At 40.4% G+C, this 14261-nt stretch overlaps 1 protein-coding gene across 1 annotated transcript in view; it reads right to left on the bottom strand.

Annotated features, from left to right (window-relative positions):
• The window catches only part of asap2a (ArfGAP with SH3 domain, ankyrin repeat and PH domain 2a), a 56049-nt gene that overhangs the window by 29754 nt on the left and 12034 nt on the right, over positions 1-14261 (bottom strand). The window contains exon 2 of the mRNA XM_053335343.1: positions 6405-6477. Coding sequence (XP_053191318.1) covers positions 6405-6477 — 73 coding nt within the window. The remainder of the gene's footprint in view (positions 1-6404; positions 6478-14261) is intronic.

Raw genomic sequence — 14261 nt, 5'->3', positions numbered from 1 at the left:
GATCACTGTCATTTGTCAGACATTCAGCCCTACCACACACACCCACAGTCTACTGTTTACACATCAGCTCCAGCTGTTTGGATGTGGCTCTGCCAGGCGCTGAGCCAACAGGGCAGTGGCATGCTGTTGTTTTAGAAGTGGCACACGAGAGCTCTACGCTCAGCTAATCAACACCGACAAACAGCATGAAACCCCCCTGGGCTGCTTAGTGAGTACAGCATTTGTTGTAACATGACCTAAACACATCACACATGCAGATTGGAGTAGAGAGGAGTGCATGAACCTCAAAGGGCTGCATGACACACAGAGCCGGTTTATAAGCAACGTGGCAGAGAGAGGAAGCGAAAGAAGAGAGGACGGTTTACACTGTAAACAATATGTCTTCATTGAGTGATGTCCTGAAAATGTTGTGTAATCACTTCCAATTAAACTGAAGTTCAAGAGCTTACTTAAAACCACATGTCACACACACTCTAAGAATGCCATCTGTTTTAACAATATAAAGCTCAACTAATGTGATTTTAACTTCATTATACCCTAAAATGAGAAACTATAATTTAGGTCTTGGTTCAAGTGAAATAATTTGCATTTCATTGAAATGACCTCAACCTAGAAAACTCACATTTTAACCTGATCTTGACCCATTTGTTGTTCAAATGTCATTTCCATAATCTACATGTGTGATCCCGTTGACCTTCTCAGTGTGTCAGCCTTTTAATAAAAGTACTAATTAAGACTTTCATTAGAATCAGAGTTTGCCAATTAAAGGCTGTTTCAATAAAAAGGATTTGGGTCTTTAGTGGAACTCTGTAGACATCCAGCAGCCATCATGGGAGGCAAAATTCATCCCACAAGAGAGAAAAATCAAGCCATTAATGAATGACAGCTTGTCTCACTTTGGTGAAATAACAGAAAAGCCTGAAATACATTTGAACTGCGGCTTATACTATCAAACCAACTTTGGTTGAAGTTGGACTTAAATACTATTTTAAAGTGATTGTTAGACTTTCCTGCTGAGTTATATGAGAACATCAATACAGCTCTCATGTCTGTAATATGAAACTACAGCCAGCCACCTGTTAACCTACCTTAGCAAAAAACACTGGAAACAATTAGTCAGGCTTGATCCAGACGTAACATAATCTGTCAACCAACACCTCTAAAGCTCACTAATGATCAGCCCATTATATCACATTTGTTAAATCCATACAAAAGGTTAAGTGTAAAAACAGTACTTTGTGGTTTTGTGGCAGAATTATTTCTTAGACCAGCCCATTGACTCTTGTGAGTCTTATCATCTCTGTGAAGTTGCTAAGCAACTAGCAAAGACTTCAAGAAGTCCCAAGAGGAGTCATTTTCTAGAAATGTTAAATTATTCCTTAATGCCTAATTATTATGCCAACACTAAAAGTAACCAACACTCCTCAAATAACTTAGTTATTCCTTAATTGTAACCTCTAACTTCATGTATGAACAATGCTTTTTAAAGCAATGACAAAACAGTGCATGTGTGAACCAATGCCAGTTGAAAACTGGTGTGAGGACATTTTGACCAGTCCTCACAACTGCGAAGGACAATTTGAGGGTGAAGATTTGGTTTTAAGGTTGAGGTTAGAATTGGGTTCAGGTTCAGTTTAGGGTCACGGTTGCCTTTAGGCATATAGTTGTGATGGTTAAGATTTGTCAATGAGTGTCCTAACAAGGACATAAAGACAAACGTGTGTGTGAGTGAGAGAACAGCTTCTGTTGCTTGACCCCAGGAAACGATGACTTTGTGTTGACTGGAGGACAGAGGCTAAGGTCATTGAACGCACATACACACATTTTGACAACAGACACATATGGCCTCTTAGTATACAGTTACAACATTATTAACGGTGTCTTTCCTCTCACACACGAGGGAAAATTACAGTCTCCAGGCGCTTGCTGAGGGCTATCTAACATCCCAAAGTCTTGTTTTGACACACACACACACACACACACACACACACACACACACACACACACACACACACACACACACACACACACACACACACACACACACACACACACACACACACACACACACACACACACACACACACACACACACACACACTTTAATCACCAGATAGCAGGCTGGCCTCTGCTTCCTCTCCTCTTGTCTCCCACACTCATTCCCTTACTCACGGCTCCATCAGGCCTGGTTGACTGACGCTCACTTACACAATGTGTGACTGACCTCAGATCAATTCCAGATCTCTCTACGGACTCCATGAAAACAATGCTGGACTCCATGTCCACTTAACAATATGGACACCATGACAAATAGAAGGGAGAGCAGTTCACTTTTACCCACAGAGGACAGAGAATTACAGGGCGTGTGAGTAAGACAAATAAATAAAAAAAGATACATTTTCCCTCTGTGATAAAAAAACGATAAAGTTTGTGGTTTGGGGAAATATTGTTTATCCTCTTTCTTGCCAGGCGTAGCTTAGCACAGTGACTGGAAACAGGGTGAAACAAATGGCCTGGCTCTGTCTGAAAGTAAAACAAGCACTAACTTTGTAGACTGTTTCGCACATATGGACTCCAAAGCAACAGATGCTATTGATTATGAATGACACATGAGACAAGTATTGGACAAATTAAAACTATGACCTGATGATAGCTGAGAGTTTAAGGGGTCATCAAATACATTATAATTCATCTTGAAGGGCACGTGAGCATCTGTACCAAATTTCAATGCAATCCCAATAATAGACATTTCACATCATATGTCAACCTCAACATGGCGCTCGAGGAAAACTCAGGTGATAACCAAAGTAATCAATCAATAGTTATCCTCTGAGGAACATGAATGTCTGTACAGAGTTTTTTTAGATACCTCAGTCTGAACCAAGGCGGCAGATCAACGGCTCCACAAACCAACATGATCATTTGAGTCAGGCAGCTAGCATGACTACAAATCCACCTATCAACACCTCAGCGTTCATTTTTATTACACTTTTTTTGTGTGTCTTCTTCCTCCTTTTATCTCAGTGTCTCCCCATGTCTTTGTTCTCAGACATCCATCCATTTTAATTACACTGGAGCTTGGTGGGAGCCTCATTTTCTGGGTTACCTGCCAGCCCAGAGAGAATTTGTGTGTCTGTGCTGCATTGACCCAGAGGACATGTCCAGTCCAGATCCCGTGGAGTTGAACATTTTCCTGATGCGACGTGGACCAAGTGCTGTATTATTCAGTAACTCCGTGCAGCCATCCTGCCTACCTATATGTACAGCAGCTGGGACACGACATTCACTCTTCCGCCTTCAGTCGTTTTCTGTTCAGCTGCTTGGGCAGGCCTGTCCTAGCAGTTCTGCTGGATCAGCTCCAGCTTCTTTAGCGGTTTGAGATGCTGCTGCTGCTGGTGCTGGTTTACTCATCAAAACCTGCAACCTGACAGGCTGACAGGTCCCTGCAGCAACACAGGGCTCTCTTGCCTATCTCTACTGCCTTCCCCAAATCTTCCTCTATCACTTACTTCCATTTTTTCCTTTGTCTCTGGTATAAGCTCATGCTGTACCTAGTATGGTAACTCTTATAATCTTATTTATTTTCCATTGCCATTGCTAACCAAATCATCACCTTCTTACCCATCCTGTCCCCCCCTCCTCCTCGTCATTACTATTCCCTGCGTCACAGCCAAAAAGACATCCTGTGGAGTTTGGGGTTTGACAGCCAGTCATATCAGGAGTATACTCTCTGAGTATTGAGGCATTCAGTGTTGAGGCTTCCTGTTGTGTGTCTCATTATTCAGGCTTCTCCCGACATCCTCTCTGGAGAATATGAAAAGTCTGCTTTCACTCTCGAAACATTCAGATGGCAGAAATCTGCTTTAGATAGTGTAGCTGCTTCCCAACATGTCAACTTCAGTTTATGCATGTCACTTACTTTCTGCATTCCAGTTTTGCTGTATTTACATTTCATGACAACCATTCTGTTTTGTTGTGGTTTAATTCACCTCGTCAGAGCAGAGAAATATACACTGATTCTTTATAAGATTGTATGCTCATACTAAATACTCACAAGTGATTACTACTGATTTAATCAGGTGTAGTCTCTACATTGAAGTTTCATCAATGTGCAGCCTGCATCAAAGTTCATCATGAAAAGGGACCATAAGAGGGTGATTGTAAGTTTTAGCATTTAAACTACATCTCATCTACTATATACTTCTTTTTAAAACATTTTCAAATTATATACAATTGATATGTATTGATTTGAAAAATCCAAACTGCATTACCCCAAAACAATTACGTTATTTTGAGCTAAATAAATAAAGACCCCATCTTGCGGTCGGCGCACAGCGGATGGCGGGCGTGGCGCATGTGTCAAACCAACTGCATAACATACACAGTAATATCCCTCATGTGCCTCAAGGATTATTTTTTAAATATATGTTTTGGTCAATTAAAAAATATGAATAAAATTCTGCTTTTCTGCACTTTTGCAGCGATTACTCTCAAGATGTTCTTATTGAGACTTTTTGTCAGGTTTCCTGACACAAGTTCTGAAACTGGAGTGGTGGTAAGGTTATTTATTTATTGCATATGTAAAAAAAATTGACGAATAGATATATTTGAAAAATAAGCCTTGAGGCACATGAGGGATATTAGTTTGTATGTTATACAGTTGGTTTGACATTATTCACTCAAATGGTTGAAGCGCATAATAGGTTTGTATTTTGAAAGTAAAATGAATGTTGAATATTGAACTAACTTAATGTCGCTTGAAAATCTGTACCTTTCGTATAGGATGTCATCGGGGACATCAAAAGGATTGCATCTCCCTAAAAACTCTTTCTCTCCTAAGTGCTCCTCTCACGATCCGCGCACCAATGTCGACAAGATCTAAGAATCAAAGAATGGGCAGGCCATTTTCCAAGAGAACTGATTGATCAGGAGGTGCTTTTATACTCGTTGATCTCTTATCCAGAACATAACCTGCTTCGGAGCAGGTTAGCCGTTCAGCATAAGTTACCATGGTGATTTACCCCGGTAAGAAGTGAACCAGCGTCGTAGGACGGAAACCCCAGGGTTAACCCTGAAGTTACCTCGATCAGAGAAAATCCAGCTTCGTAGTACAGGCCTCTGGACAGCTCTTCCTTTGTTGATAACAAAAGGTGACCCTAGTTCATGTGAGCTTCTCTTGGCTAAACTGTAAATAACAGCATTCCCAGTGGTATTTCCAATGTTTCTATTGTCAACATCGATAGAAAAACTTCATTCAGGGACAAAAAAGTGGATTATCCCAGTTTTTACCTTAAGCAGATCTTGTCAATAATTAAGACAATTTTTAAAATGGCTGTCACGCCTTGCAAATGTCAAATGTGCGAACTGCTGTATTAAAAACACAGATTCAAATGACTGTAATTAAATTGGTTTTGGCAGCTGAAAATCTCCAGAAAGCTAAACAGATTAATATTCAACATGTACAACTGTACACACACACACACACACACACACACACACAATATCAGCTTTTCATGTCAGAAGACACCACAGGGGCTCAGAGTCTGGCACCCACGAGGAGGCAATATGTATATTTGTAAATGCATGTTTAATAGTGAAGTGGAGTGAGAACATGAGCGCGTCCATGCTTCAGCACCCACAGAGTGTGTGCATGTGTGTGTGTGTGTGTGTGTGTGTGTGTATATGTGTGTGTGTGTGTGTGTGTGTGTGTGTGTGTGTGTGTGTGTGTACCCCTCCCCAGCTGTTCCTTTGAGGGTCTGGATCAGACAGCTGTCCCTCTGGCCTGAACAGAGCTCACACTGTTCAGAAAAAGACATGCTCAGCACATTGTTCAGAGGTCTCTCTCTCTCAGCGGGGTTCTGTCAGGCAGGCTAAACAAAAGACGCTGGAAACACCCAACACTGGCACAGCCAGCCACAGTGAGCATGACACACACACACAAACACACGCACACGTACACACACACGCACACACTCTGCCTCAAAACTAAAGGAACAAAGTGTTAGAGGGGCAAATAATGATTTTTTAATTTTCTATGAAAAGAAAATATAAAAAGGACAAAAAAGGCAAAAGCTTATCATTAGATCCCACAACTGAATGCACTGTCTTAAAAAGTCTCATATTTTTCACTTTACCAGTGTTTTTCTCTTGATATCCATCAGGAGACATTTTAAATGATAAGTATAAGTAAAACCATCTCTATATAGTTTTACATCACCAGGCCAACCACAGGTGACCAACTGTAGCAAAACCAAGGCTCTGGGTAAAACTCAGCAGTAAATTGCAATGGAGTAGAGCATCACATTGTCCAACCTTTGCTTGAAGCTTGAAATCTACGTGAAATTCTGAGTGTGATAATATGAGCAAGTAATATAATCCTGACATTAACCGACAGGGGGACTCACCCAGACCAGACGTGTAGATGGCCTTCACAGACTTCTTCATCTTGTACAGAACACTGCGGTCCACATCTAGAGCCTGAAACAAACCGACACAGAAGAAAAGAGTGAGAAGAGAAATGGGAGCGAAAGGCAGATTATTCATGTACCAGTTGCTCAAATTGGAGATTATTACTTTTGAGTAAATATATTTTTCATGCTGGAGATGGTCATTGTTTAGCCTGTATGAAATTTTTGTCTAATGAAAGATTTAGGGGCTCCACTCTGTATGCAGACAATCTATATCTGAACTAATGTACTCTGATAAAACAGCCCTGTTGATTGAACTCTCTGGTCATTTGTATTGTAGCTGCACTGAATTAAATTACACTGTTTGGTGTTTCTGCTTTTTAGTCCACGCCCTTAATGCATGCCTGCATGTGGTGGGTACTGTGTGTGTTTTGTGTGTATGTGTGTGTGTATGCCATCCACTCTTGCTGCAAGTAATACATTATTCAAGGCGAAGCTAAGAATAGATCTCAGCTCCCTAGTCAGTTATTGTGTTAGTGTGTGTGTGTGCATGAGTTTGTATTTATTAGTACAACAGCTTGTAGGACAAGTGCAGCGAGCATCTGACGTCCTCTACATGAAAGACAAATTTCCTGAGATGTGTACACACACAGACACACATCAGACCATGGTCACTTTTGGGGACATTTCATAGACTTACATTACTTTCCAAGAGACTTATCTGAACCATAACTACTACTTGCCTAACCTAACCTTAATTTTAACCGCTGACCCAAAAATCATCATTTTCCCAATTTGGCAAATGGCTTTTGTTCCCAATTAGACAAGCAGTCCCCAATTAATTAGTTAAAAGTCTGAAATTTGTCCCCAAAAGTAGCCTATGCTACTACACACACACACACAAATCTATGAACAACCAAACACAAACACAAACACAGACACACAGTCACATATAGGCCTATACATACATTGAGCCTTGACTCACTCAGAACAAACACAGTGAGTCCAGCTGAGACAATGCACCACTGTACCAGTGGCGAGTGAGGGAGTCTCTCAGCTGAGGGGGATTTGGGGATATTAGTTTTTTGGGGTTTAATTAAGTATGTGTACCCAACCAGGCCAAAGCTGGCGCCACTTTTCTCTGTCCTGCTTCACATCTGACAGTATCATACAGTATCAGATCCCCCCACAATGGCCCCCATTCACCTGCAATACACAATCCAATACTGGCCACACACACTTTCTTCATTTCAACATTAGTAGATGTGACGACAAAAAATTAAAACCATAAATCAGTGCTGTATTAATATCCAAACTATGAGCCATTTTGCTATTGCAAAGTGGGAGAAGTGCTCAGCTCAAAGTGTTTTTTTCAGGGTCATACACACACACGCACGCACACAAGGAACAGAGAAACAGAGACAGAAGTGACTTTGAAAGAAAATGATATAGATAGTGCCGCTGGTGGAAGGACGGGCAGAATAAAAGAAAGATACACAGGCTCACAGCAAAGACAAAAGCAGTGACAATGTGCTCTTTCACTCTTCAGTCTGGATGTGGCCGGGTGTTGATAAGGCCATCTACAGTATCAAGTGTAAAGAAAGAAATCCAGTCAGTCCGTTGGGGTGTAAAACTGTTAAGTGTGGGAGGACACTAGTTCTGCGAGTGTCTGCATTTCCATTTCATGATTTTCTTAAAACAATATCCTCAATGTTCAAAAAAAATTGTTCAAATAGACACATGGGACTCTCCCAAATAATGTAAAGATCATATATCTTTAGAATTTGAATACCAGCTTTAATAATGTCAACTTAGTTTCTGAGAATTCTTGACTTATCTTTCATTTTTGGCACAGTGGTCTAAATACTACAGTACCCATGATGCTTAGCCACTGTTGTCATGGAGAAGTCGGTGAGTGTATCAATTAAAATACTTTGTTGTCACAGATGACGCCATAAAAAAATATTGATTTAATCTGCAGATAGTGTTTTTCTGTCTATGTGTTTGTGATATTATAAATAAAAAAACAGATAGTCTGGCACAGTAGTTGAAATTGTTCATCTCTTGCACTGATGATTCATCCAAATGTGTTTAATGCCAATATAAACCATATGAGTGCTCCATCTGTGACTCACCTAAACTATCAAATAATAAATGAATGAGACTTTTACCTTCCAAACTGAAATAGGTCCTTCAACTTTACAACTTTAAACGAACAGAAAAAAGAAGAAGCAGGCAAAAAATGTAATCTATGGAGACAGAATGAAAGAATTTCCTGCTTACGGTAAGAGTGAGTTTGTTCACGCATTTTAAATTTGATTGCATTTCAAAGAGAGAATGCTGGAAGATTTATTTGGATGGGAATAATATTTTGGGCACATTTCAGATTCATAATGATCTGTTTAGCTTTAACAGCAGAAAAAAAACCTTGTTGGGTCCTCTGGTGGCCTAATAGTTAGGATGTATCACTGTAATCAGAGCCTCCAATTTGATCCAGATTGGGGACTTATGTCACATGTCACTCTAGCACACTTCTTGTCACATCTCTACTGTACATTTTTAAATAAAAGGCATAAAATGCCAAAATAAATATTTTGCTAAATCAATTTCAAAATAGGCACCATCCATGCCACTGCATGAACTCAAAAGAAAAAAAGAAGTGTGACAGTAACAATAAATGTCAAATTCCTGTCAGTGTAGTGATGGATCAGTGTCACAGTAGTTTAAAATCAAATCTTGCCAGCAGTGTGTGCTTCTACCAAACTATTTCCTCTGCAAAATCCTAACAGTGACAACAAATCTGTTATTCCACTGAAAAATAAAAGCAGAGTAAATTGTAGTAGAGATGTGATCACTCAGTCCTGACCTCTGACAGGCAAAAAGTAAGACTACAAATAACTACTAATATATATTATAATAATAAACACAAACCTTTTGCATTTAATCTAAGTAAACTTCCGGACAAAAGTATTTGGTACAACCAAAAAAAACAAAAAAAAACAATCTGATGTCTTTTTATCAGGGGAACTGTGCGAATTAACAGTAGCCGACCAGAAGCTATTGGTTCCTCTGAGTAAATGTAGCACTCTCAGCGCTGCGGTTTTGGTTCCTTCATCTCCCGTTAAATGACTCATCGGTTACATATGCCATCATCTCATTAGCTGTCTGGCTCAGAGAGACTCAGACCTCACACAGGCATACAGTGTACTGTACATGCATGGTGTTAACATGTCATGTTCAAAACAAACCCAGAGACAAAGTGACACTACTCCATCTACACCACCAGACCAGTCCAACCACCAAATATTTTTAAAGAGGTAACTGGAGAAGGGTACTCAAATGTGTTTTCTTAGCAGAGCTGATACCACCTTGAGCTCAAGTCTGAACATTAAATTTGATATGCTGGCACCGGAGCTCGACAGTGATTGAAACAAGAGATGTTTCGTATATGATTCTTGAGGTTTAAATATAATTATTGAAAAATGGTTTAGTTACTTCTAAAAACCTGTCTTTTTGTCAGCATGTTTATTGAACCGAAGACATCAGTTATGTTCAGACACTTCACAGTTTTAGTGTGTGCATAAAAACCTCTAGATTTTTATGGGAATCACTTCAATTAACTCTCAGAGACGTAAAAATTTCTTGAAACTGCTGCCATTTCTTTATTGGCTGTTTGATGTAGTGAGTGTGTTTTGGCGTGCACGATGTGAGGTCAAACATGGGTGAACAACTGAAGTCCAAAGTATGTAACAGTGTTTAACAGCTGAGGGGTGCACCGAATCAATTAGACATCAGACCGCCTGTGTAGGTTTAATTCATTATATGCAAAGAGAAGTGCAAAACTGTGTCGAGGCATGTTTGACACAGTACAGAAGGAGATAAATTACTTTCTGTGTCACTGCAGTTTAATAAATGTATTATTATTGTGAAAATAGAGTGTGTAATAAGATGACAAAATATATGACGAAAGAGGAGACTCAACTCAGCTGGGTTCTCTGGCAGTAGCATGAATGTTTTCGTGGAGGAAGACAAGCCAAATGGACAAGAGATTTATAGCAATCTGTTCACTTTGTGACTAAAGCTTTTGGTGCATATGCTGCATTAACACAGTCAGATGGCAGTTCTGTTTTGTGCTCCAGTGTAATGTAACGGCTACTTCCACATACACTTCTTCACTGGTTTACATTCAGTTACACTTACGCTTTACGATCCAAAGTGTACAAACTTCATTTCTAAAATCAGGGTTTGAAAAGTGGTGTGAGAAAAGCTATAATAATTAAATCTTATCTGCATCCACAAATGTCACTTTAGAACATCAGATGAGATATAGCCACTCTAAGGGCCTGATTTACTAAAGGTTTGCGTGTGAAAAAACGTGTGCAAACTTGATATCACCCGCAAAAAATGTGCAAGCTGATCTACCTTTCTGCTATTTAAGTACCCACTATTTGGGATCTTATTAAATCAGGCCCTAGAAGTCAAACCTCAAAGTTATCATCACTTTATTGGGACTAAAAGTCGACGTCTGCTAGCAGATTGGTAGATCTAAGCCCCTGACTGACCTCCATATAACGTCAGTAATCAGCCTGTGAATCAATTTGACTAGCCGAAGCTTTACATGCATATCGACACAGACATCACAGCTCCCATTGATCCAAGGCCTCCCTTTCTCTCACACGAACACACACACACACACACACACACACACACACACACACACACACACACACACACACTCGGGCAGTACCATGCTCCAGTAGGCCCTTTCAATCTGCAAAGAGTGGTCTGTCGGAGAAAGGGGCAAGACAAGAGCAGGGGGACAGGCAGGCAGGGTAATAAACCAATCCCAGCTGAACACAACAAACACACTGCCCTAAATCATTCACACTCTCACAAGTACACACACACACACACACACACACACAAACACCTCTTCAATCACTTTCACACATTTCCACTCAGATGTGCTCTCCGGGGTTGAGAGAAATGACTCTTCACTGAGTACCAGGCCATCCTTTGTGCGAGCCCTCGTATTTGTAGCACAGGCCGCTCTAAAATTAGACTGTTTTAACCCAAAATCTATTCACACAGCGAGAGGGGAATTCCGCTGCCGTGTAGCCTTTCAACAACGCAGGATCAGAGCTGAATCATCGCACAATGGAGCCAGCCTCCGAGTCTGAGGCTGTTTCACAAGCACACTTCATATGACATTACTGCAATGTCAGCATTTCCCCTGATAGGAGCTAATACAGACTCTTTTCTCCCTCCCTGCCCCGCCAACTGCACCAGCCTGAGCAGGAGGAGGAAGCCAAACTGAATTGAACTAATCCTTGTCTTAATGCGTGACAACATCGTTGCCACCACCATCATCATCATTGTGATTACAATCGGGCACCATCTGCTGCAAGCCAATCTGCAAGGACTATCACAACATGGCAAGGTCACCGGGGTTGTTTCCACGGCGATCCATTCACTCATGGTCGTGCATTTCCTGAGTTGCAGAGTAGCGTGTGTCAGGTTACTGAGCTCTGTGAGTACAGTCCAGATAGATACTGTCTAATGTGAGTTCAGAGGTGATAGAGAAATAAGATACTGTAAACTGAATTAATGTTGAGAAAATTCGACTCATTCACTATGACGGTCAGTGAGGGAGCACATAATCTTCCCAACCAAGAGTCTGCAACCGTGCTAGCAGCTCTCAAGTCTGGACTGTAAATGCTAATGTCAGCATGTTAACATGCTTGCAAAGAGAATGCTAACATATCAATGCTGATAGTTTAGCGTGTTAGTATGCTACCATTTGTCAAATAGCACATCACACAAACTACAGCCTATGCTCAGCTGATGGATGACGATGGTAATGTCATTATCATTTGCAGATATTTGGTCAAAACTCAGTAAAAAGTATTGACAAACTTACATTTTGATCAAATGGGGAACCTAGATGAAAAGTCTGTACCAATTTTCATGGCAATCTACCCAATAGTTGCCCAGATATATATGCAGTATAAATGACTGACACTGCCATCCCTAAAACCACACTACTAGTATGGCTACAAAGGATTTTCGTGTCTGAGGCTGTTGGCCTCTCAGTTAACAGAAACCACCTTTTGGGAAAATCAAAAACAGCACAAGCACAGTAGATCCTCCCAATAGGTGATCACCGACTGCAGCAAAGCTCTGTTACATAAGCACAAAGTTTGACTACAAGGACCCAAACCAGAACTGATAAATCCAACATGTTTGGCCTAGTGTTTGGCAAAGTCTTTAAAACCACAACAACGAGAAGATATTAGCAAAGGGGGGTTAGCGTGTATTCTGACAATGCAACCATTGTCAACTTGCTGAGTCCTTCACATTAAATATTGAAGTCTTGTTATTCCTTCACTATGCCGGAAGAATGCAAAGCAAATTATGGATACAAAGTGAGGCAATTCCATTTGTTTTGGATTAGTTGCCCTATAAAATAATATTTTACACTGTAATATGCTTGTGTGACAAACAGACATAACAAATGGAATTGAGACTAATATATGAACTACTGTGAGCAGAAGGATCATCGCAGACGAACATAAGACGATGAAGCTAAGCAGCAATGACTAGAACAAAAGTGAGTCCAGCGGATAAGTCTGTTTTAACTGGCGGCCTCCTCCTTTTTGTCCGCCGTCTGAAGAAGAAAGACATTCCTGGATGATTGCATGCTGGAGTGACTGACAGACAAGACAGAGACCCAGCCCCATTGTTTCTGCTGTTTAACTATCTGCTGAAGACAGCATGTCTGCTCGGCAAGACGCTGCCCCGCTTTGCTCAGAGGTCCCATCATCATACAACGCACATACATGTCCCACACAACAATCCAAGCAATCCTGCCTGTCTGTAGTACTACTGTCTTCATCACCACACTTCTTTAGATCTCAGTCAGACACACTCACACACACACACTCTCACACACACACGCATCTGGGTTATGTCTAGTGTCGCTTCATAACATGTCTACTAACCTTGCCTAACCCTTTAAGCCTTCCCCCTGCGACAGTCATGCGAGGAAACAGTCTGCCACATACTTTGGAAATCAGGCAATAAGAAGGCAGCAGTCTGGGATGTAATTATCCAATTTATTTCCTGCGTGTGTGGGTACGTTATCTGTGATGTCATTGGTCTGTTTTAATCCATGTTTTATTGAGGACAGGTTAGACGGAGAAAAAAAAGAAAGCAATCTTCACTTCACAGAAAAGAGAAAACTACTAAAACTTCTAAGAGTGTGTTAAAAGGGATAGCACTTATATAGCTCACACATACTGAAACAAAGCAGACCCGGTTTTGATGTGCAAATTCTGGGCAAGACTTGACATCATGTTAATCCTATTTATTCCAGCAACATGGTTACCGTTTAGAGAAGCAGCAAAAAAGTGAATCTGCATCTCTCAGTAACACAGACCTACTATATTTTCCTCATGATTTTCACATCTACAATATACGTTCATTAGTTATAAGCATCACTTCACAATATGAGTATTGAGCTGTGATATTTTCATAAAAACCCAAATGAACCACAATAAGTCCAAATTCTCTGGTTCAAGCTTCTCAAATATTCTCTGGTTTCTTCAGTCCTCTGTGATAGTAAACTGTATATATTTGGGTTGTTTGGGAAATAAGGCACTGGATAATGTCACCTTGGGCCTTGGGAAATAGTGATCTTCATTTTTCACAATTCTGACATTTTATGGATCAAACTAATCGAGAAAATAAATTGACAGATTTATTGATAGTGAAAATAGTTGTTAGTTGCAGCCCTAAAACTACTAAATTTTACACAGAATTTGGCCATGTCTCTTTTTTAATCACTTTTCAGAA

This window comes from Scomber japonicus, chromosome 16 (genome assembly GCF_027409825.1).
Source record: "Scomber japonicus isolate fScoJap1 chromosome 16, fScoJap1.pri, whole genome shotgun sequence".
In the NCBI taxonomy this organism is placed as follows: Eukaryota; Metazoa; Chordata; class Actinopteri; order Scombriformes; family Scombridae; genus Scomber; species Scomber japonicus.
This window is presented reverse-complemented; position numbering and strand designations above follow the sequence as displayed.